Genomic DNA, 25,721 nt, shown 5'->3' with positions numbered 1-25,721 from the left:
GTGACCTAGAAAACTTATTAAATGAAGAATGTAAAATCATCAGAAAGATACTAGGGCCAAAGAAAACAGAAGAGGGCTATAGACTACAATCTCGTCAAACAACTGAGAAATTGTCCAATCTTGCAGAAGACATTAGGAAAAGGTGATTAAAATTTTATGGGCACGTCTCTAGGTTTATGACAAAATTCTTAAATAAATATAAGGACTTAAAACTATACCCTGGATACAAGAGGTCAAAAATCTCAGATAAATTATTCAGATATTCTGAACAGAAAGGTATTTAAGCAGAAAGTTGACAGATGGGAAGCTAAGTCAGAATGAAGCTCCAAAGAAAGCAGGAATAAAATGGAAAGACTGAAGGAAGAGAGCCTGTGCAGAAAAAATGAGAGCAGTGTGGAAAAGAAGGAAAAGGAATCTAGAAGCTTTGCGTGATCCAATAGGATCTAATCACACAATAATAATAATAATAAGGGTGACCTAGAGAAGATCCTCACAGAGGAAAGAAAAATTATAAAAATTATTGGACCAAAACTCACAGATGAAGGACCCAGGCTTCACTCCAGAGACACCACAGAGAAGTTTTACAACCTTGCAGCAGAAATCAGAAAAAGAAGACTAAAATTTTATGGTCACATCAGTAGACTCTCACAGACCAGACTCACCAACAGAATACTAGGATACATACAGAGGCTCAAACCCACTACACCTGGATGGCACAAGTAAAAATTGATCTGGAAAAATCACAGGTAGAGTCAGCAAACATCATAAACAAAATTGTCTATAGACACAAAATGCACAAGTGGGAAGTAATGTCAGAAGACAGTACCTAAAGACCAAAGTGGACCGAAGAAACGAAGAGGGTCTTTAGCTAACAAATAAAAGCAAACTGGAAGAACAGGAGGAATAAGAGGTCATAAATGCTTCGTGTGGTCTGATAAAGGCCTGTAATGTTTGTAATAGTAATAATAAGCCCAACCACATGGCTAGCCATTGTTTGTTGGGATACAGAGGCTGTTTAAGCATCACCTCACAGAAAATGATGCCCTTCAAGGATATGGAAGTAAAAAAATTATTGTTATAACACTATGCTATTTGAATTTGTGTATTTTGTTGCTGAGCTGGAGTTTTGAATTGTAACTGGGAGTAGTGACATCACTATGAGACTGCATGTGACACATTTAATTATGTTTGTATAGTAAATAATCAGAGGATTATGGAATGTGTGTTTCAACGCTTTGCCAGAGAAAAATATTTAGCAACAATAAAATTAATTTATTTTGGTAAACATGGACTTAAGTATTTCATAGAAAAGTTGGAAATCTTCCTGAATAAGGAAACAAAAAAGGAAAGTATGCACAGTGAGTGAGGAATACTTGTAGTCATGTTTTTTTACCTACATACTGTTGTCATAGAAGAAATGCTCCATAATGGACTTCTCCAATTTTCTGGATTCCACTCCGGTAGCGTATTTATTCGGCACATCTGCTGTTACCATAGCAACATTGATTTTTTAATTCTTTACAGAGAAAAATGGAGCAGAAAGATTAACTTGTAAGTCAAAAAATATAGTTAAAAATGAGTATGAATTCTATGTAACTGGAGTGTTGGGAGCACACACACCTCACAAAGAATTTATTTTCTGTATTAGCCCTACAGCAAGTCAGTTTAATTTGTTAAACACCACCTCCAGCTAACTAATGGCTCCACACTTTACTATGTGGTCTCTTTTACTGAACAAAATTATGCTGAACTGTAACACTTGCCTAGAAAACAAGCAAATGATCAGTGGCCACACATGGAAATGCACTTGTAAACTGTTATAAAGCTTTCCACACAGACAGAACAACTTTTACTGTTCAATAAGGATAACTGACTCATGACTCCATACATACAACACACTTTTAAAACATCAGCTATGCCTCAAAGCAGCCACACCTTGCCTGACATCCTTGCCAGGATACTGGCCGACGTCTCATTCTGCGTGCTCCACAAACTTATTTTAATGTTAGTTGAGCACCTGTCATTACCCGAGTATGTATTTATTCCAATCTTCTATTACTGCATCTCCTACAACCCTATCTCTCAATCTCCCCTTCCTCTTTCTATCTGCTCATTTTTTCGTCTCCTCCAACCCCCACCCCCGTGTGTATCGTTGTTTTCCCTTTCTCTGCCCACTTCTTCCTCACCCTATCTCCTCCTTCCCCCTTCTCTGTCCATCGCCATGTTATCATCCCACCCTAACAGGGGGTTGGAGGTTCTCACCCACACAGTAACATGTGTATCACGTTGAGCTGAAATCAATCCAGGAGTTTAGGAAGAGCTCTTTATCTGTGACTTTGGCCACATTTACATGTCACATATATTTCACCTGATTTAACATTTTTCATACGTGTTTGCACACATATGTCACTTATACCTCTAGCAAATTTTGCACAGCAGTTTTGTTATCATGCAGCTCTATGTTGATGTCATCACATCTTCTGAACTACACATAATATTATGATATAATTTTGTAGGTACATTCACTGATATATGTAGATGTCCGTGAAATGTCTAGTGAATAGAGTTAATAGTCAAGAAGTAATAAATTAAAACATCATCATGCTTGATGCAGCAGTTTCACTGCACAAACAGTGAAATGTAGTAAGTGAAAAACTTTTTTTCTTTCATCATTCTGTAGCGGCATCAGCAAGAAAAAGTCTTGTAAAAGTTTCAAATTATCCATAAAGTTTGTTGCAAGTCACTAAATGCTCTCATTCTCAAATACTGGATGAATACAGTCTGGCTATATGTGCCTCAGGAGATACACTTTTTATCAACCTCATCCCTTTGAGAGGTAGGTGGTTCTTTCCAGATAGAATGTGATGTTTGTACCAAATTTGACCCAGTGGTTTAAGAGGAGATTGGAACACACATACATCACTTTTTATAATATGTATTTATAATATATTTTATAACATGTATTTCAGCCAACTGGCCTCGGAAAAGGAATTCAAACTTTCATCCTGGACATTTCCAGCTCCCTCTACTAGTACTCAACAGAGAACTGTTCACTGCAGGGACTTCTCAAAATACATTTCCAAGAGGTGGTGGAAAAATCCACTGTCAGACAGTCATAAATCCATAAGCCAGCATGGTGAATTCAGACAACAACCCATTTAGCGAGATTAATGGGAGACCAGCTCATTCTTTCCAACCACGACAAAAGCTTCCTACTCTCACATACTGGGTCTTGACACAGAATGAGCCGACAGGTGTGACTAGGAAATTATATCTTACAGCTATCTGTTTCCATCAAATGAAGTGCTCACTAATGAACTACTTTCCAACAAGATGAAACACATGACAAGCAATAACAATGTGCTGTGGCTGCATCCACTTTTGCATTTATATGAAAAATTAATATAGAATAAGTTAGATGCCATCATTTCTTCTACGACAATATAGAAGAAGAAGAAGAAATTATTGAGATAGAAGACTCCGCTAAAGTGCACTTATGGTGTATGCCACTTTTGCATTGTGTGCTGATGACGGTAATTTGTTGACATAGATTGTACTCAATCGGGTGATAGTATACGGTAGCCAATGAGAATCACAAAAGGCTAATGATTTCTTTTGGCAGAAAATACAAAGTAATTATATTTGTTTTTGATATGGAGAGAGCCAGGCTAGCTTGACTGAATGTAGTGAAGCTTGTAGCGAGTTGGCAAAGCCAACGATTGTGAATGAAGGGAAACCAGAAGTGTCAAGAGACTGACCTGTAGGTAGCTTGAGGTTTATGTTAAGTTGGCATGTGAGCTGGTGAAGCCAACAAATCCCACCACAAAAATATGACTGCTATAACTGAGTGGTGTGAAACAGAGCCTGAGATGTACGATCATCATTGCAACAATGTATTTGTATGTCTCATTTCCAATTTTGCCACAAATTTTGTTGATGTGGTTGAATTCTAACCTAATACAACAAAATACCAGCTAAGTTTATTCATAAAACATAGGAAATTACGAATGAGCATTGTGACTGGTTACTGGCAAATGACTCACAATTTGTTGTATTCATCTCCCCTTGTTAATTGTGCAAGTCGTTACTGAAAATGAAATGCAATGAGAAAGCCACAGACGCAGTAAGAGAGCTTTTACCAGAGAACCTCGTCGAGGTTAAATTTCGTAACACTTTACTACCTGTCCCTGTGTCGAGCGACTCTAGTGGGCAATCTGCCAACACGAGGGATTCGAGCTGCGGGAACGCGCGTCCCAGCTTCGCCACTTCCGACCACTGTGTGATGGGGTTCCCCGTGAAATGGAGCCTCCGGACACCGGTGAACTGGTAGTGTGGCGGCAGGCAGGGCGCATCATCGCCGGGTGCCGGCACGTCGCCACGCAGCACCACCTGCGGGTCCGGGTGGGGGCGCGAGCTACTGTCCTGTTGCTGCAGTCGGTCTTCTCGGTTGTCGACGCTGGCGCTGCCGTTGCTGCTGCCGACTGGGGAGGTGGCTTCCAGGTCGACGTGGCTGTACTCGTTCAAACTCAGGTGCAGCTCTTCCAGACTACGAGCACACAGAAATGTGTGGGAAAACAGCTAACATTTATAATGATTTCAAAATTTCCCATATTACATCAGCACACAACCAGAATTAAAATTAATGAACAACAGAAATTGGTATAATGCAATTACTTTCAGTTAATCACGTCATTCATTCACTCATGAAACACAGTTTGCGCTATTCATACATGACTTCCTGTGGACAATAGATGCATGTGAACTGGTAGATTCCACCTTCCAGGATTTCTGAAAGGCATTCAACACTGTACGACTACTGAGGTATGATAATATGCAATATGATTGCAAATATGGGAATGACTCACTGAATTTCCTGCTAATGTTACCTAGTATGTCACACAGGACAACACATGGTCCACAGATATGAAAGTAGCTGTTGATATGCCTTTAGAAATCATAATAGGACCACTACTCTTCACAACATGCATAAGTGATTTAACACACACTCAGGTGACAAAATTCATGGGATACCGCCCGATACTGTATCAGACCACCTTTTGCCAAGTGTAGTGCAGCAACTCAATGTGAGGTGGTCTCAACAAGTCATAGGGAAGTCCCTTCAGGAATACTGAGCCATGCTACCTCTATAGCAGTAAAAAATTGCAAAAGTGTTGCCGGTGCAGGATTTTGTGCAAGGACACTCGATTATGTCCCATAAATGTTCAATGGGATTCGTGACAGGTGATCTGGGTGGCCACATCATTAGCTCAAATTGTCCAGAATGTTCACAAAATCAACTGTGAACAAATGTGGCCTGGTGATGTTGACCATTGCCATCCATAAGAATTTCATCGTTGTTTGACTGCAAATGGTCTCCAAGTAGTTGAACATAACCATCTTCAATCAATGATCGGTTCAGTTGGAAAAAAGAGACCCAGTCCATTCCACATAAATGCAGCCCAGACCATTATCAAGCCACTACCAGCTTGCACGATGTCTTGTTGACAACTTGGGTCCGTGGCTTCATGGAGTCAGCACCAAACTCAAACCCTTCCATCAGCTCTTACCAACTTAAAATGGGACTCACCACAGTTTTCCAGCCATCTAGGGTCCAATAAATATGGTCATGAGCCCAGGAGAGGTGCTGCAGGTGACGTCATGCTGTTAGCAAAGGCCCTTACATCAGTTGTTTGCTGCCATAGCTCATTAATGCCAAATTTTGCTGCACTGTCCAAATGGATACGTTTGTCATATGTTCCACACTGATTTCTGCAGTTATTCCCCAAAGTGTTGCTTGTCTGTTAGCACTGACACCTCTCCACTAACGCCGCTGCTCTCGGTTGTTAAGTGAGGGCTGTTGGCCAATTCTTTGTCCGTGGTGAAAGGCAATGCCTCAACATATTCTTGACAAAGTGGTGCTCTGAATATTGTATTCCCTAATGATTTTCCAAAATGGAATGTCTCATGCATCTAGCTCCAAATACCATTCCGCGTTTGAAGTCCATTAACTCCTGTCACGCGGCCATGCGCCATGCACATATCTTTACACACGAACCACGTGGGTACAAATGACGGCTCCACCAATGCACTACCCTTTTATACCTTGTGTTCATATACTACCACCATTTGTGTACGTGCATATCACTATCCCATCAATTTTGTCATCTCGGTGTATACACAGTCCAGTCACATTAATGTGACCACCGCCTATGTACGATGCCAATGTGCAGTAATCCATCACAGATGGCAGTACTAGCAATGGACAGTACGTAAAGTGTGTCAGAGGAGGGTGGGGGACGTGGAAAACAGTGCAGTCATTGTCATAATGTGAAAACAGCAATTTATCTGAAGTCCAAAACAGCATTTTCATTGGCTTTCAGTTCAAGGGTAGAAGCAATTCTGAGACAACTAAGTTTGTAAACCAGTTTGTATGCTGTTGTGTTTGAAGTATACCACCCACAGCAAATTGTACTATCCAAAACCTGGGCCAAAGCAGCTGCAGCGCACCGTGGGCCACAGATGAAGGGTGAACGGTGGCTGCGGAGATGTGCAAAACGGACGTGTCTATCGCTAGCAACTGACTGCCCAGATGAACCGAGGGGCTACCATCAGCGTCTCCTTGATGACCGTTCAGCTAGCGTTGATGCATATGGGCCTCTGCAACAGGCACCTGGTTCGTGCAGCCAAGCTAACTGCTATTCATCAGCAATGAAGACTGGAATTTGCACACCAATGGCACATCCACCGAGTGGCAGCAGTTGGCCTCTTCGGATGAATTGTGTTTTATGCTCCATTAGAGAGATGGCTGATAGCATGTATGGCATGAAACATCTGAAACCAAATACCCCACAACAATTGTCTGAAGGGTGCAGGTCGGAGAAGAGAGCATTCTGGTCTGGGGAATGTCGGTGTGAAATTCCCTGGGTGACTCTGTCATTCTGGGAGGTACAATGGATCAACACAAGTATGCACCTATCCTTGGGAACCATGGCCACATGTCCACTCATACTTTTAATTTGTTTTTCCTTGGCGCAATGCAACATGTCGCACAGCTCGTTGTCTGTGTGCGTGGTTAAATGAGCACAAGGATGAGTTACCATATTCCCCTGGACGCCAAACTCTCCGGATTTAAAACCAATCGAGAATCTGTGGGACCACCTCGATCGGGCCGTTTGTGCCTTGGATATTCAACCAAGAAATCTAGTGCAGCTGGTCATGCCACGGCTCCATGTCCCTGTCAGTAGCTTCCAAAACCTTACTGACTCTCTCCCTGTATGCCTTGCAATGGTCTGTGCTGCAAAAGGTCGTTATTCATGCTTTTGGTGGGGTGCCACATTAATGTGACTGGTCAGTGTATGATCATCAGCACTCTAAGACTGTTTTACCATGATACTGTTATGGACAGTAGAGTATGATTGCTGGATGATCTTAAGGAATTGTACAAAGACTGTGAAACTTTCATCTGGTGTAATAATGTCAGATTGTTTTCCCATGATATTGTTATGGACAGTAAAGTAACATTGCTGGTCACTCTTAAGGAATTGTACAAAGCCTGCAAAACTTTCATTTGTCGTAAAAATTGACAGTTCTATTTGAATGTAAATATTAATAATAATATTTCATTTGGTTTTCACCTTGCATTATTGACCTATACCCTCAAATTTAATCTTGTCTACCCTTACTTCATACATTTCATATTTTTCGGGATTTTTCTCATGTGTTAGGGCGTATTTTTGTGAATTTTTTTTAGACAATTCCATGTTATTTAGGTATTTTTACATGTTTTTATCCACCACCATGGATCCTTGCTCCTTCCATCTGTGTCAGTACAGAAAAGTTTCCTTATCCCTGGCCAGAACACAGTCCCACATGCTGTTCTGCATTGTTGCTTGGTTCATGGAAACCCCCCAAATAGCCTTACAGCCAAATTACCCTTGTCTGGCTGTCACCCTTCCTTCCACAATGACCCTCTCCTGTTCAGATTCTGCCAAACCTTACTCCTCATGAATTTAGCCCTGCAAAAACATATCAATCAGGCCCAATCCTCCTTGCAATACCTTCTCTCCATCTGTAGGATTCTCTGACTATGCAATCCCAAATTCCTGGATCCCCTAATACACATTTAAACTCTTGCCAACCAGGAACTAGAGCAACAAGCACAACACTGCCTCAAAAAACTCTCCAACCTGATCACTTTCTACTCCTGCCTCAGACTATCACGTCCACCACCCCTACAACAACCTCCAAAACCTCCGCCACGTCCCCTCATAGCTGACAAACTTTGTCTCACGGATCTACTACATTTACCCCACCCTCCAAAATTCACTCTTACTACCACATAGAATCCAAACAGACCTGAAACACAGTCATGAACCTTTCTTTCAACAGCCTTAGCCCCACAGAAGTATCAGTCTTTTCCAAAAGCCTCACCTTTTACCCCACTCCCAAATTCAATCATAGAGGTCTTATTAAAGAACTTCTCTCTTTCTCCTGGTCCCTACAGTGGAAACACTTTTTTGCCACCAACCCTACCAATCAGGCTCAATCGGACACCATTGTTGAATCCTGCCTGACTCCGTTCACTCCTCCATCCTACTGTAAGCCATCCCTACTGCCCCCTAATTGCCCCCTGTTAACTTTCCAGAATTTCTTAACCACGAACCTTGCTTCACCGTCATTCCTCAAACCATATACATGCAAACTAACCTTAAATCTGCAGAAAGAACTGCAATCCACCACCTACAAACTGACCCTGACCTTATAATCCAACCTGCTCACAAATACGCTTTCCAATGTTCTACATTTACATCTACATCGATACTCTGCAAGTTACCGTATGGAGCTTGGCGGAGGCTAACCTGTACCATCACTTGTCATTTGTTTTCCTGTTGCACTCGCAAATAGAGCAAGGGAAAACATGACTATCTGTATGCTTCTGTATGAGCCCTAATTTCTCTTCTCTTATCTTCATGGTCCTTTCACACAACGTATGTTGATGGCAGTAGAACCATTCAGTAGTCAGCTTCAAATGCCAGTTCTATAAATTTTTTCAATGTTGTTGTTGTTGTTGTGGTCTTCAGTCCTGAGACTGGTTTGATGCAGCTCTCCATGCTACTCTATCCTGTGCAAGCTTCTTCATCTCCCAGTACCTACTGCAGCCTACATCCTTCTGAATCTGCTTAGTGTATTCATCTCTTGGCCTCCCTCTACGATTTTTACCCTCCATGCTGCCCTCCAATACTAAATTGGTGATCCTTCGATGCCTCAGAACATGTCCTACCAACCGATCCCTTCTTCTACTCAAGTTGTGCCACAAACTTCTCTTCTCCCCAATCCTATTCAATACCTCCTCATTAGTTACGTGATCTACCCACCTTATCTTCAGCATTCTTCTGTAGCACCACATTTTGAAAACTTCTATTCTCTTCTTGTCCAAACTATTTATCGTCCATGTTTCACTTCCATACATGGCTACACTCCATAGAAATACTTTCAGAAACGACTTCGTGACACTTAAATCAATACTCGATGTCAATAAACCTCTCTTCTTCAGAAACGCTTTCCTTGCCATTGCCAGTCTACATTTTATATCCTCTACTTCGACCATCATCAGTTATTTTGCTCCCCAAATAGCAAAACTCCTTTACTACTTTAAGTGTCTCATTTCCTAATCTAATTCATTCAGCATCACCCGACTTAATTCGACTACATTCCATTATCCTCGTTTTGCTTTTGTTGATGTTCAAGACACTGCCCATTCCTTTCAACTGCTCTTCCAAGCCCTTTGCTGTCTGACAGAATTACAATGTCATCGGCGAACCTCGAAGTTTTTATTTCTTCTCCATTTTTTCAATAGTGTTTCTCAAAAGGAATTTTGCCTTACCTCCAGGGATTTCCATTTGAGTATCCTAAGCATCTCCGTAACACTTACATGTTGTTCGAACCTGTGGTGTCACCGCCAGACACCACACTTGCTAGGTGGTAGATTAAATCGGCCGCGGTCCATTTAGTTCATGTCGGACCCGCGTGTCGCCACTGTGTGATCGCAGACCTAGCGCCACCACAAGGCAGGTCTCGTGATACGAACAAGCACTCGCCCCAGTTGTACGAAGACCTAGCTAGCGACTAGATGTACGAAGCCTTTTTCTCTCATTAGCCGAGAGACAGAATAGCCTTCAGCTAAGTTAATGGCTACGAACTAGCAAGGCGCCATTAGCCTTACAGTGATTGTAATTAAAGTCTCCTGTGTATAGTCAAGAGCGATGTACCACAATGATTGATTAAAGATAAGTATTAATCCAGCTACGTACTTTTCTTCATAGCATTAATTACGTAGCCTGTTCCAGTACTTGACGCCCGTCGGCGTGTGTGTGTACGCGTGCCTTTCTTTCGGCTACCCGTCACTGTGGACTGGCTGCCTTGTCAGTCCACTTCATTGGCGACGAGTTAAAGTATTCTTTCTGATTGCTTACATTTACTTGTGTCATGGCTTCGCCAGATGTACTGTCCGAATTTTATCGCTTGCAGAATCAGCAGACGCAGGCGTTATTGGATGCCCTTGGACAGCTCGTCCAGGGTCAACTTGCCATTCAAACCGATGCGGCCGCCGCCGCTTCACCGCTACCGCAGCCACAACCTGCCGTTGCACCGCCTTTTAGGCACTACGACCCGAACCACGAGTCCTGGCAAGAGTGGTCCCGCCAGTTTGCCTTCCACCTCGCCGCCTACAGAATTCAAGGTAATGAGCGGCAGCCGTTTTTGCTTTCTTGTGTCGGTGTGTCCACCTACCGTGTGATAGTGAAATTGTTTCCCCGACGCGACGTAGCAACTCTGTCTTACGACGAAATTTTGTCTGCTTTAGATGCCTATTTCAAAGAAACAGTTAATGTTGTTGCAAAACGGTATACGTTTTTTCGTACAAAACGTACGGCCGGTCAAACTAATAGGGAGTGGGTAGCAACATTGCAAGGACTTACTAGGGACTGTGCCTTTGACTGTGACTGTGGTCTTTCTTATTCAGATACAATGGTACGTGATGCAATTGCACAGAACGTTTCTGATGTTCGCATACGGGAGCAAATTTTGAAACTTGTTAATCCCTCCCTTCAACAAGTGATAGACATATTGGATAGACAAGACACACTTGACTGTGCTCAGGACTCTTTTGAAACTTCACCAGCAGTGTGTAACATTAACCGGCCCGCCGGGCGAGCTGCGCGGCCCGGTCAACTGCCCTCGCGCAAACAAGCGCAGCTGCCGCCGCGCTTTAAGCCACGTGTGCCGCGCCAGCCCACAAATGCAGTGAAATCATGCCCGTGGTGTGCTACTAGACATTCGCGTGAACATTGCCCGTCACGCCAAGCTATTTGCTTTTTCTGCAATAGGAAAGGACATGTTCAAAGTGTTTGCCAGAAAAAGCTCAGATCCGACACTCTTAATCATTCCAGGCCCTTTGCTTCGCGCCGGAATCGAACCAAGGACACTCAGGCTCGTGGACCTTCGCCCATGGACATTCATGTCGTTACTTCCACTTCGTCCAGTGACACTTTCTCTAACAGTGACTGTGATCGTCCCACAAAAAGAGTGCGTCGACGTCGCCGGAAATCACGTCAATTAGCAAGTGATTCTGTACCAGTGTCTGTTCCAATTGCACAAAACAGTCGCTCTTGTCGTCAGCAGAACAATAAACTTTTTGTGGACTTAGACTTTGAAGGCAAAGTGATACCATTCCAGCTCGATACCGGAGCTGCAGTTTCATTGCTCAATCACGACACGTACAAACAACTGGGCGCACCTCCGTTGCGTGCAGCAAATGTTAAGTTACATAGTTATTCAGGACAGACAATACCTGTGTTAGGACAGTGCACTCTTTTTGCAACATATAAAGGACAAACAAAACTTGTGTCAGTTTACGTTCTTCGTTTTTCTACGGCAGTGAACTTGTTTGGCTTAGATTTATTTCAGTTGTTTAACATGTCTATTGTAAATCAGGTGCTATCAGTGAATCAAACTGTGCCTTCAGACAGTGTTTCTCGCTTATGTGACGAATTTGCAGACATTTTTGCACCGGGCTTAGGTTGCGCTAAAAACTATGAAGCACATTTGGAACTGAAGGTCAACGCGCAGCCGAAATTTTTCAGAGCGCGCAATGTTCCCCACGCATTGCGTGATGAGGTCGCAAGAACATTAAACGATCTAGAATCACAGGGTGTAATTGCACGTGTGCAAGCTTCTCTCTGGGCCTCACCCTTAGTAATTTTGCCAAAACCTTCCGGCAAATTGAGACTTTGCGTGGACTTCAAGGCCACAGTGAATCCCCAACTAGTGACTGCTACTTTTCCTTTGCCCCGCCCGGAAGATCTTTTTGCTAAACTGTGCCCGGGAAAATATTTTTCGAAGTTGGATCTAGCAGATGCGTACTTGCAAATACCTGTGGACGACGAATCCCAGCGCGTATTGGTGGTTAACACGCATCTTGGATTGTACAGGTTCAAAAGACTGCCATTCGGGTGTGCATCCGCCCCTGCATTGTTTCAGCAATATTTACAAACTATTTGTGCGTCGGTCCCTACTGCCGCAAACTACCTGGACGATATAGTGATCTCTGGACAGACGGAAGAAGATCATCTGGCGAACCTACGAACATTGTTTCAGGTCTTGCGACAAAATGGTCTTCGCTTGAGGAAGGACAAATGTGTGTTTTTTGCTCGTGACTTACCATACCTGGGCCATGTCATCAATGCCCAAGGCATACATCCGAGTCCAGAGCACCTCCGTGCCATACAAGATTTACCTTCCCCTCGCAATGTGAAACAGCTACAGAGTGTGTTGGGTAAAATTAACTATTATCACAAATATATGCGCAATGCCTCTTCCATTTCAACTCCGCTTCATCGCTTACGCCGTAAAGGTGTTCCCTTCGTCTGGACGACGGAATGCGAACGCGCCTTTCGCCAGTTGAAATCGGCGTTGCTTTCTAATACTTGCCTCACGCCTTTCGATCCCCAGAAACCCCTTTTGTTGATGGTAGATGCATCGGATTTCGGGATCGGTGCTGTGCTTGCGCACAAAGTTGGCTCGCATGATCGCCCTATTGCCTTTGCGTCCAAATTGCTCTCGTCTGCGCAAAGAAATTATTCCCAGATAGAGAAAGAAGCTTTGGCTCTCGTGTTTGGTGTTACTAAGTTCCATGATTTCTTGTATGGTCGTCACTTCACCATCATCACAGACCACAAACCTTTGACATCGCTTTTTCATCCGACCAAGCCTGTACCTCCACGTACAGCGCAGAAATTCATTCGCTGGTCTATTTTCCTCTCGCAGTACCGCTACGATATCTTGTATCGGTCCACTGCTAAGCACGGAAACGCCGATGCGTTGTACCGTTTGCCTGTTGCTGAGGATAAAGCATTTGATTCTTCCGAACTTGCTTGCATGTTCATTGATTCGGAAACCGATGAAGTGGTCGAATCGTTTCCGATTGATTTTCGTCGTGTAGCTACAGCCACAGCTGCTGACCCTGTCCTTGCTACTGTTTTGCGTTTTGTTGCTACGCAATGGCCTTTGTCAAAGTCTCGGATCGAGGATCCGTTGGTTCGCCGATTTTTTGCTCACAGGGAGAGACTTTTTGTTCGACGTGGTGTTTTGTTGTTGCGTTCTGATAATGATCAGTCCAGAGTCGTGGTCCCACGTTCGTTACAGTCCTCTGTTTTACGGCTTCTTCACCACGGACATTGGGGTATAGTGCAAACGAAACAACTTGCTCGTCAGCACTGCACTTGGTTCGGAATCGATGCTGCGATTACGAATATGTGTTCTTCTTGCATGGCGTGTGCCGAACAACAATCCGCACCGCTGCGGAAAGTCTTTGCATGGCCAAAAGCCACTTCCCCTTGGCAACGTTTGCACATTGATTTTGCTGGTCCATTCTCGAATGCTCGATGGTTGGTTCTGGTCGACGCCTTCAGTAATTTTACTTTTGTTGTCCGGATGTCTTCCACGACGTCCTCCGCCACCATCCAAGCGTTGTCTGCTATCTTTTGTATTGAAGGTCTTCCGCAGACTATTGTTTCCGACAATGGCCCACAATTCATGTCCGCAGAATTTCAGTCATTCTGCCAGGCCAATGGTATTCAACATCTGACATCCGCGCCGTTTTCGCCTCAGTCAAACGGTGCCGCTGAACGATTGGTCCGGACTTTCAAGTCACAGATGTTGAAGTTGAAAGAGTCGCATTCTCGGGAGGACGCATTGTTGCTCTTTTTGTCTTCGTATTGCTCTCAGCCCCGAGATGGTCGCTCGCCGGCTGAGTTGCTCCACGGTCGTCCTCATCGCACCTTGATGTCTTTGCTGCATCCGCCGCATCAGGTTCCTGTGCAGCGGCAGACTCCTGCTTTTGCTCCAGGCGACGTTGTATTCTATCGCAACTATCGCGGTTCACGGCGTTGGCTCGCAGGGCGCATTCTTCGCTGCCTCGGCCGCGCGATGTATTTGGTTTTGGGGGCCTCTGGTGAGGTGCGTCGGCATCTCAATCAGCTGCGCCTCTGTCGTCGCACGGGTTCTGCCGCTCCCCGTCTGCTTTCAGCGACGGTGCCGTCCGGTCAGCGCCCTGGGGACCCATCTACTGGCTCACCTCATCCCCAGGTGTTACCGACGATGCCTTCCATTTTGCCCCATGGCGACGCGCCGCCGCAGCAGCCGCCGCCGCCGCCTGTTCTCCCGCCGGCGCCGCCCGCATTCGACGCTTCGCTGCAGCCGCCAAGCGCCTCCCTGGGTCACGCGCCGCCGATCGCTTCCCGTGACCAGCTGTCCTCCGCCATGGAACTCTCGCCCGCTCCGGACCACATGACGTCATCGCGCGTCGGCTACCCCGACGCAATGGAGGTCGATCCTTCGGCCCCTCCTGTCTCATTACGGGCGCATACACCGCATGTTGACGTGCACCCTGGACTAGCTTTTGAGGCGTTTCCTAGCTCCCCTCGGACCAAATGGCCGGGTGCGGGTGGCACAGCCTCGCCTGTTGTTAGGCTCCCCACCTCATCGCATACGTCAACATGGGGTCCTCCCCACGGCGGGCAGAAGCCTTATCTCACGACCGTTCGCCGATTTGCGGGGGAGGAATGTGGTGTCACCGCCAGACACCACACTTGCTAGGTGGTAGATTAAATCGGCCGCGGTCCATTTAGTTCATGTCGGACCTGCGTGTCGCCACTGTGTGATCGCAGACCTAGCGCCACCACAAGGCAGGTCTCGTGATACGAACAAGCACTCGCCCCAGTTGTACGAAGACCTAGCTAGCGACTAGATGTACGAAGCCTTTCTCTCTCATTAGCCGAGAGACAGAATAGCCTTCAGCTAAGTTAATGGCTACGAACTAGCAAGGCGCCATTAGCCTTACAGTGATTGTAATTAAAGTCTCCTGTGTATAGTCAAGAGCGATGTACCACAATGATTGATTAAAGATAAGTATTAATCCAGCTACGTACTTTTCTTCATAGCATTAATTACGTAGCCTGTTCCAGTACTTGACGCCCGTCGGCGTGTGTGTGTACGCGTGCCTTTCTTTCGGCTACCCGTCACTGTGGACTGGCTGCCTTGTCAGTCCACTTCAGAACCTACCCGTAACAAATCTATCAGCCCGATTCTGATGGTTTGAACGGGAAGCACTACCTGGCAAATTCTGCTACAGTGACCTCTTTCAGAAATCCAGCAGGATCTCCAGTCCTTAGGCCCATCCCAGAACCTCTCCCCGGAGTCCATCTCTCCACTCACCCCTACCATTCCCTACACTCCTACCTTCTACATGCTTTCTAAAGCCCATAAACCCATTGACCCAGGACACCTCATTGTGCCTGGTTACTGTGCCCTCACTCAGAGCATCTTTGCTCTCATAGAGCCTATTCCCTGCAACCAACCCTCCTATATAAAAGACACCAACCATTTCCTTCTCTGACTCTCCACAGTTCCTGTTGCTCTAACATATGGTGCCCTGCTCATCATTATTGATGCCACCTACCTTTACACTGGAAGAGCAGCTGAGCGGAATGGACAGTGTCTTGAAAGGAGGATGTAAGATGAAGATCAACAAAAGCAAAACGAGGATAATGGAATGTAGTCGAATTAAATCCGGTGATGCTGAGGGTATTAGATTAGGAAATGAGATGCTTTAAGTAGTAAATGAGTTCTGTTATTTAGGGAGCAAAATAACTAATGATGGTCGCAGTAGAGAGAATATAAAATGTACGCTGGCAATGGCAAGGAAAGTGTTTCTGAAGAAGAGAAATTTGTTAACATCGAGTATAGATTCAAGTGTCACGAAGTATTTTCTGAAAGTAAAAAAATGTAAATGTCATGTGACTAGGGCCTCCCGTCAGGAAGACCGTTCGCCGGGTGCAAGTCTTTTGATTTGACGCCACTTCGGCGACTTGCGCGTCGATGGGGATGAAATGATGATGATTAGGACAACACAACACCCAGTCCCTGAGCGGAGAAAATCTCCGACCCAGCCGGGAATCGAACCCGGGCCCTTAGGATTGACATTCTGTCGCGCTGACCACTCAGCTACGGGGAGCGGACTTCTGAAAGTATTTGTATGGAGTGTAGCCATGTATGGAAGTGAAATGTGGACTATAAATAGTTTAGACAAAAAGAGAATAGAAGCTTTCGAAATGTGGTGCTACAGAAGGATGCTGAAGATTAGATGGGTAGATCACGTAACTAATGAGGAGGTACTGAATAGAATAGGGAGAAGATAAATTTGTGGCACAACTTGACTAGAAGAAGGGATCGGCTGGTAGGACATGTTCTGAGGCATCAAGGAATCACCAATTTAGTACTGGAGGGCAGTGCGAAGAGACCAAGAGATGAATACACTAAACAGATTCAGAAGGATGTAGCTTGCAGTAGGTACTGGGAGATGAAGTTTGCACAGGAAAGAGTAGCATGGAGAGCTGCATCAAACCAGTCTCTGGACTGAAGACCACAACAACAACCACCTTTACACTGACATCCCTAATGCCCATGGCCTATCTTTCCCAATGAACAATGGATTCCAAACCAACAACCTCTTTCCTAGTCGCCATGACCAACTATACCTTCACTCACAATTACTTTGCCTTTGAAGGCATTAACTACAAACAAATCTTGGGTACAGCTATGGGCACCTGCGTGGCACCATTCTGTGCCAACCTATTCGTAGGCCTTCGACAGAATTCCTTCCTAAACATCCAGAACCCCAAATCCCTCACCTGGTTCAGATTCACCGATAACATGTTCGTGATCTGGATCGAGGCTGAGGATGCCCTGCCCACATTCCTCCAGAACCTCAGCACCTTATCACACATTCGCCTCACCTGGTCCTACTCACCCCAGTAAGCCATTTTCCTCGATGTTTACCTTCACCTCTATGGTGGCTACATCAATACCTTTGTCCATATCAAACCTACCAACCACCAGTAATATCTCCACTTCAACAGCTGCCACCCATTCCACACCAAGAAGTCCCTTCCATACAGCCTGGCCGTTGTATCTGTAATTGTGAGCAGCCCTCTCGAAATATACTGAAGGTCTCATTGAGGCCTTCACAGACTGTAATTACCCTCCCAACCTTGTACACTGGAGCTACGGAATTACATTCTCCGTCATGGTTTCAACTACCTCTCATCATGCCCCGAAACGAGAAATGTCCTACCTACTCTCCTTCCCACCGCTCCCACATTGATATCCTGCCGCCCACCAAAGCTACACAATATCCTCATCCATTTCTACACATCCCCTTCTCCCAATCCCTTGGCTCATGGCTCTTATCCCTGTAATAGACCTAGATGCAAGACTTCTTCCACCACCATCACCTACTCCAGTCCTGTGACAAACATCACCTATCCCATCAAAGACAGGGCAAACTGTGAAACCAGTCATGTGATCTATAAGCTAAGCTGCAATCACTGTGCTGCATTCTGCATGGGCATGACAACAAACAAGCTGTTTGTCCGCACGAATGGCTGCAGACAAACTGTAGCCAAAAAACAACTGGACCACCCCGTTGCTAAGCACGTTGCCCACAACAACATTCTTCATTTCAAAGGCTGCTTCACAGCCTGTGCCATCTGGATCCTTCCCACCAGCTTTTCTGAATTGAGCAGGTGGGAATTCTCCCTGCAATATGTCCTACATTCCTGTATCCCTCCTGGCCTCAGCCTTCGTTAGCCATTGTCCTGACCCATCTAGCCCCTTCCCTGTTCCCATTCCAGCACCACACAAGCCCACTATTCCATCAACGCACCCAATCTTTTTACTTCTCACCTTTTCCGCTACACTCTACACTCCCCCCCCCCCCCCCCCCTCGCCCGGTCTGTCTTCCCGTGCCCCCACCTAACCTCTCTACTTCATCTAGCTGCCCTACCTTCTCTCCACCTCATCCATGCATGCTCCTGCATCAGCAATGTCCGAAAGCTTACTGTGTGATAATCTTTTTGTTGGGTCTATCTGCGACTTGGCATCTCTGCTATACAGTGAGCAGCAACTGTCTTTTTCATAATATTGTTACATTCCATCCCAGATTTTTCCATTGTATTATAAGGGAAGGCAGATAGAAGACTTACAAGGGAATGGTCCATTAAGACATGTCGTAACCTATCCCGAAAATTTTTACACAGGAAGAAGACGACAAAAGAAATTCACTGCAAAAATTTTAGCTGCTAGGAGATGCTGCAAGTATTTTGTAAAAATTTTGAAGTTACCCATTTTTGCCGTGCAAAGAACAGCTTATAACAGCAGTTTGTGCAGACCGGCCCACCTAGTGTGCGACTCGGCTTTCACAGACATCAATTTTAAGCACCTAAAGCCTGGTTTACAATGGAGTGAATGGAAGCAAACATGTGCGAATGAGCATTTGCAAAAAATTCACTATTATTTCCTTGAATATGCAAAGAGTCGTTTATACTAGAGGGAACGGAAGAGAATGCGAGGTAGCGAACATTGCCTATGAACGCTGTGTCATTAGGTTTTGGTATTTGGAGGTAATATTCAGCATACAGGATACAACTCTATCTTGCATGGTGAGCGGAGTGTTCTTGACTGAGTATACAAAATGGCACAGGCGCAAGGAAGAATTTAAGTGTCTCAATTTGTATGGAAGCGTGACATGCTTGGAGATCGTGCACTTTACACGGAATTGCATCTCCATCTCTCCTTAGCGCTGGTCCAAAATTTTCCTTGTGTGTCAGCTGCTGTTTTTCCCTAGCTTCTCATTAGCATTGACAGAAAATTTATAAACAGAACACTAATTACCGAGGTCAAGCATCATCTCAAGAGCTAGCAGTTCCAAAACGTATGTAAGGGCTAATTGTCACATTCTTTTCTTTTCTCAAACAAAAATGGTCTAGTGGTAAAGCACACACTTCGTGATCCAAAGTGTGCGGGAGTCAAATCCCATTCAGATCACAACTTTTTCACTATGATTTTTAACCGAGCATTCACTTCTGACATATGTTGGAGCGGTCACGAAAGACATGTAGTTCGGATTCCACATTAAACTGCAGGTCTCTATTTTCTGATGAGGTAACTGGGAAAGGTTAGGGACATGTAAGTAGCTCCAGTGGCATCCAGTTGAAAGATCTGCACGAGGTGTACTGGGTACACCAGACAGAATTCTCTTTCACTCTTGTTTGTTAGCTTGTTTGCTCCAGTGAAAACCTGGCTTAAACTATACTTTTTTTTAAAATAACTTCATACTGACAGATCAATTCTTGTATATGTAATTCTGATAAAAGTGGCTAGCAGAGAAAATAAAATCATGGTGGTGTTTGATGTCACAGATGACTTCCATCAATGAGGACTTTTAATTTGTTGAAATGAAATGTGTCTTGCAGTACTACATTTTATAACAATTCTCATAGGCCATTCCTTATAATAATGTTTGAATGTTGTACATTTGAGTGTCATTGAAACAATTCTTTGTTTATTACCTGTAGTTGTCACAAAAATGTGAAGTGTCTACTGTATGACAAAAACAAATATTTTTCTTGCACCAACAACACCCCCTTCACAAGGGGACACATCCACCTTACGTGATCGTTCACACCTCAGGTCATACCTCCTGTACACCTGACAGGGGGACCAATCCTCAGTTTGGGAAGAAAGCAGCTCAGGCAATCACCTATCCCTGGGCCTGGCCTATGCCACGGGGTACATGAGAACCCTACCCGTCGACCCGGGACTGGGAGTTACATGTTACCCAGCCACCAGTTACAAATCAGACGCATGGGCCGGCCGTCAGCAAAGGAAGGAAGAAGAACAAGAGGAACCTCAAACGCTGAAGTGGGGGAAAGAGAGAAGGGAAACAAAGGAAGGAAAAGGAAATGAAAGACAGTGATGAAACTGTTCGTATGTCAGCAACAGACAATGCAGAATACTCCAATAACAGACCAGACAAGGGAAAGGAAAAAGAGTAGCAAAGGGATAGACATGCAACATGGAAGGGAAAGATTGCTGCGAAGGCTGGGGCCCCGTGGTAGCCAAGCACGAACCTGCCAAAGAGTGGCGAGTCCCCTGGGGGGTGTTAGGGCTGTAAGAGGTCAATATAGTCTACACAAAAGGGTATCAAAAATGCTCGGCGAACTTATAAGGGTAAGCTCAAAAAAAAAAAAGTGATGCAGTTCTTGTGAAACCCTATTGGATACATGTAGAGAAATTGTATTATGCTGCCACCTTGGTGATAGTGAAAAATACAACAATGTTCTCTCTCTCTCTCTCTCTCTCTCTCTCTCTCTTTTTTTTTTTTTTTTGCAGCACATGAGCTCATGGGACTGTGTCATAAAAATGTAATAGAGAACATAATTAGTCAATCACTTAATAGTCAAATATGGTGTGTGTGTGTGTATATATATATAAGGAGTCATTCCAATCCCGGGAGCGGAAAGACTTACCTTAGGGGGAAAAAAGGACAGGTATACACTCGCACACACACACATATCCATCCACACATACAGACACAAGCAGACATTTCCCACGTGGAATGTTTCCCTCTATTATATATATGTATATATACACACACACACACTCCTGGAAATTGAAATAAGAACACCGTGAATTCATTGTCCCAGGAAGGGGAAACTTTATTGACACATTCCTGGGGTCAAATACATCACATGATCACACTGACAGAACCACAGGCAGATAGACACAGGCAACAGAGCATGCACAATGTCGGCACTAGTACAGTGTATATCCACCTTTCGCAGTAATGCAGGCTGCTATTCTCCCATGGAGACGATCGTAGAGATGCTGGATGTAGTCCTGTGGAACGGCTTGCCATGCCATTTCCACCTGGCGCCTCAGTTGGACCTGCGTTCATGCTGGACGTGCAGACCGCGTGAGACGACGCTTCATCCAGTCCCAAAACATGCTCAATGGGGGACAGATCCGGAGATCTTGCTGGCCAGGGTAGTTGACGTACACCTTCTAGAGCACGTTGGGTGGCACGGGATACATGCGGACGTGCATTGTCCTGTTGGAACAGCAAGTTCCCTTGCCGGTCTAGGAATGGTAGAACGATGGGTTCGATGACGGTTTGGATGTACCGTGCACTATTCAGTGTCCCCTTGACGATCACCAGTGGTGTACGGCCAGGGTAGGAGATTGCTCCCCACACCATGATGCCGGGTGTTGGCCCTGTGTGCCTCGGTCGTATGCAGTCCTGATTGTGGCGCTCACCTGCACGGCGCCAAACACGCATACGACCATCATTGGCACCAAGGCAGAAGCGACTCTCATCGCTGAAGACGACACGTCTCCATTCGTCCCTCCATTCACGCCTGTCGCGACACCACTGGAGGCGGGCTGCACGATGTTGGGGCGTGAGCGGAAGACGGCCTAACGGTGTGCGGGACCGTAGCCCAGCTTCATGGAGACGGTTGCAAATGGTCCTCGCCAATACCCCAGGAGCAACAGTGTCCCTACTTTGCTGGGAAGTGGCGGTGCGGTCCCCTACGGCACTGCGTAGGATCCTACGGTCTTGGCTTGCATCCATGCGTCGCTGCGGTCCAGTCCCAGGTTGACGGGCACGTGAACCTTCCGCCGACCACTGGCGACAACATCGATGTACTGTGGAGACCTCACGCCCCACGTGTTGAGCAATTTGGCGTTACGTCCACCCGGCCTCCTGCATGCCCACTATACGCCCTCGCTCAAAGTCCGTCAACTGCACATACGGTTCACGTCCACGCTGTCGCGGCATGCTACCAGTGTTAAAGACTGCGATGGAGCTCCGTATGCCACGGCAAACTGGCTGACACTGACGGCGGCGGCGCACAAATGCTGCGCAGCTAGCGCCATTCGACGGCCAACATCGCGGTTCCTGGTGTGTCCGCTGTGCCGTGCGTGTGATCATTGCTTGCACAGCCCTCTCACAGAGTCCGGAGCAAGTATGGTGGGTCTGACACACCGGTGTCAATGTGTTCTTTTTTCCATTTCCAGGAGTATATAGAGGGAAACATTCCACGTAGGAAAAATATATTTAAAAACAAAGATGATGTGACTTACCAAATGAAAGTGCTGGCAGGTCGACAGACACACAAACAAGCACAAACACACACATAAAATTCAAGCTTTCGCAACAAACTGTTGCCTCATCAGGAAAGAAGGAAGAAGAGGGAAAGACGAAAGGATGTGGGTTTTAAGGGAGAGGGGAAGGAGTCATTCCAATCCCAGGAGCAGAAAGACTTACCTTAGGGGGAAAAAAGGACAAGTATACACTCGCACACACACACATATCCATCCGCACATACACAGACACAAGCAGACATTTGTAAAGGCAAAGAGATTGGGAGAAATGTCAGTCGAGGTGGAAGTACAGAGGCAAAGATGTTGTTGAAAGACAGGTGAGGTATGAGCGGTGGCAACTTGAAATTAGCGGAGGTTGAGGCCTGGCGGATAATGAGAAGAGAGGATATACTGAAGGGCAAGTTTCCATCTCCGGAGTTCTGACAGGTTGGTGTTAGTGGGAAGTATCCAGATAACCCGGACGGTGTAACACTGTGCCAAGATGTGCTGGCCGTGCACCGAGCCATGTTTAGCCACAGGGTGATCCTCATTACCAACAAACACTGTCTGCCTGTGTCCATTCATGCGAATGGACAGTTTGTTGCTGGTCATTTCCACACATAAAGCTTCACAGTGTAGGCAGGTCAGTTGGTAAATCACGTGGGTGCTTTCACACGTGGCTCTGCCTTTGATCGTGTACACCTTCCAAACTGAACATTCCATTGCCCTCACCCACCTAATCCTTCACCTACACATCAACTCAGCCAATGAACACACCCGTCAACTCCTATCCTTAATAAAAGTCCTCAATCTTTCCTCTCCCGCATGCACACCAGCTGTTCAAAGCATCCTCCTACAGGCCAACCACAAATTAGAACAGCACGCCACCCTCCACCTCAAAAAATTATCCAATCTCCTGGTTTCCCACCTCCGGAAAGGCAACTCACTCACCCTTCACAACCTTTCCAGCAAACCTCAACCTCCTCTCATTGCACACAAACCCAGTCTCTCCCATCTACTCAATCTCCCACTTCCAGCTCCTCTCCCTCCAAAACCTCAAAATTCCAATCAACGCAATCTGGAATCACAACACCCCAATTCAGTAGTTAACCTTTCGTCCAAACCTCTCTCCCAATCCGAAACCTCTGTCCTATCCAAAGGCCTCACCTTCAGCCCCACTCCCAGATTCAACCAAACAGCCCTCATCAAAGATTTACTGTCCTACACTCGTACTCTCTGCTGGAAATATCACTTTTCCACGAAGAAAAATGATCCTAATCCTACTCCTAATGATCCAACTCCCCAAGACACTATCCAAATTGAACCCTGCCCGGAACAGTTCCGTCCTCTGTCACAGCGGGACTGACCTCCTCTTCCTCAAAATCGCCCTCTCCAAACCTTCCAGGATTTTTTGACTTCCCACCTTGCTTCTCAATCCTTCTTAAAAAACCTTAATCCTACTCCCATCATCACCACTGCTGAAGCCCAAGCTATCCGTGATCTGACGGCTGACCAGTCCATCGTCATTCTTCCGGCGGACAAGGGTGCCACGACCGTGGTACTTGATCGTCGGGAGTATGTGGCTGAGGGACTGCGTCAGCTTTCAGACAACACCACATACATAGTTTGCCAAGGTAATCCCATTCATGATGTCCAGGCGGAGCTTCAAGGAATCCTCAGAACCTTAGGCCCCCTACAAAACCTTTCACCTGACTCCATCAACCTCCTGACCCCCACCAACACCCCGCACCCCTACCTTCTTCTTAAAATTCACAAACCCAATCATCCCGGCCGCCCCATTGTAGCTGGTTACCAAGCCCTCACAGAACATATCTCTGCCTACGTAGATCAACACCTTCAACCCATTACATGCAGTCTCCCATCCTTCATCAAAGACACCAACCACTTTCTCGAACGCCTGGAATCCTTACCCAATCTATTACACCCGGAAACCATCCTTGTAACCATTGATGCCACTTCCTTATACACAAATATTCCACACGTCCAGGGCCTCGCTGCGATGGAGCACTTCCTTTCATGCCGATCACCTGCCACCCTACCTAAAACCTCTTTCCTCATTACCTTAGCCAGCTTCATCCTGACCCACAACTTCTTCACTTTTGAAGGCCAGACATACCAACAATTAAAGGGAACAGCCATGGGTACCAGGATGGCCCCCTCGTACGCCAACCTATTCATGGGTCGCTTAGAGGAAGCCTTCTTGGTTACCCACGCCTGCCAACCCCAAGTTTGTTACAGATTTATTGATGACATCTTCATGATCTGGACTCACAGTGAAGAAGAACTCCAGAATTTCCTCTCCAACCTCAACTCCTTTGGTTCCATCAGATTCACCTGGTCCTACTCCAAATCCCATGCCACTTTCCTTGACATTGACCTCCATCTGTCCAATGGCCAGCTTCATACGTCCGTCCACATCAAACACACCAACAAGCAACAGTACCTCCATTATGACAGCTGCCACCCATTCCACATCAAACGGTCCCTTCCCTACAGCCTAGGTCTTCGTGGCAAACGAATCTGCTCCAGTCCGGAATCCCTGAACCATTACACCAATAACCTGAAAACAGCTTTCGCATCCCGCAACTACCCTCCCGACCTGGTACAGAAGCAAATAACCAGAGCCACTTCCTCATCCTCTCAAACCCACAACCTCCCACAGAAGAAACACAAAAGTGCCCCACTTGTGACAGGATACTTTCCGGGACTGGATCAGACTCTGAATGTGGCTCTCCAGCAGGGATACGACTTCCTCAAATCCTGCCCTGAAATGAGATCCATCCTTCATGAAATCCTCCCCACTCCACCAAGAGTGTCTTTCCGCCGTCCACCTAACCTTCGTAACCTCTTAGTTCATCCCTATGAAATCCCCAAACCACCTTCCCTACCCTCTGGCTCCTACCCTTGTAACCGCCCCCGGTGTAAAACCTGTCCCATGCAACCTCTCACCACTACCTACTCCAGTCCTGTAACCCGGAAGGTGTACACGATCAAAGGCAGAGCCACGTGTGAAAGCACCCACGTGATTTACCAACTGACCTGCCTACACTGTGACGCATTCTATGTGGGAATGACCAGCAACAAACCGTCCATACGCATGAATGGGCACAGGCAGACAGTGTTTGTTGGTAATGAGGATCACCCTGTGGCTAAACATGCCT

At 45.8% G+C, this 25,721-nt stretch overlaps 1 protein-coding gene across 2 annotated transcripts in view; it reads right to left on the bottom strand.

Moving 5' to 3' along the window:
* LOC126425325 (tubulin-specific chaperone cofactor E-like protein) overlaps positions 1-25,721 on the bottom strand; it is an 84,088-nt gene that overhangs the window by 46,089 nt on the left and 12,278 nt on the right. For both annotated transcript variants that reach the window (XM_050088306.1, XM_050088307.1), the window contains exon 3: positions 4,182-4,546. In XM_050088306.1, the coding sequence (XP_049944263.1) occupies positions 4,182-4,546 (365 nt within the window). The remainder of the gene's footprint in view (positions 1-4,181; positions 4,547-25,721) is intronic.

The sequence above is a fragment of the Schistocerca serialis genome, chromosome 10 (genome assembly GCF_023864345.2).
Source record: "Schistocerca serialis cubense isolate TAMUIC-IGC-003099 chromosome 10, iqSchSeri2.2, whole genome shotgun sequence".
NCBI lineage: Eukaryota > Metazoa > Arthropoda > Insecta > Orthoptera > Acrididae > Schistocerca > Schistocerca serialis.
Note: the sequence above shows the minus strand (reverse complement) of the source record. Positions and strands in the feature narration are given on the sequence as shown.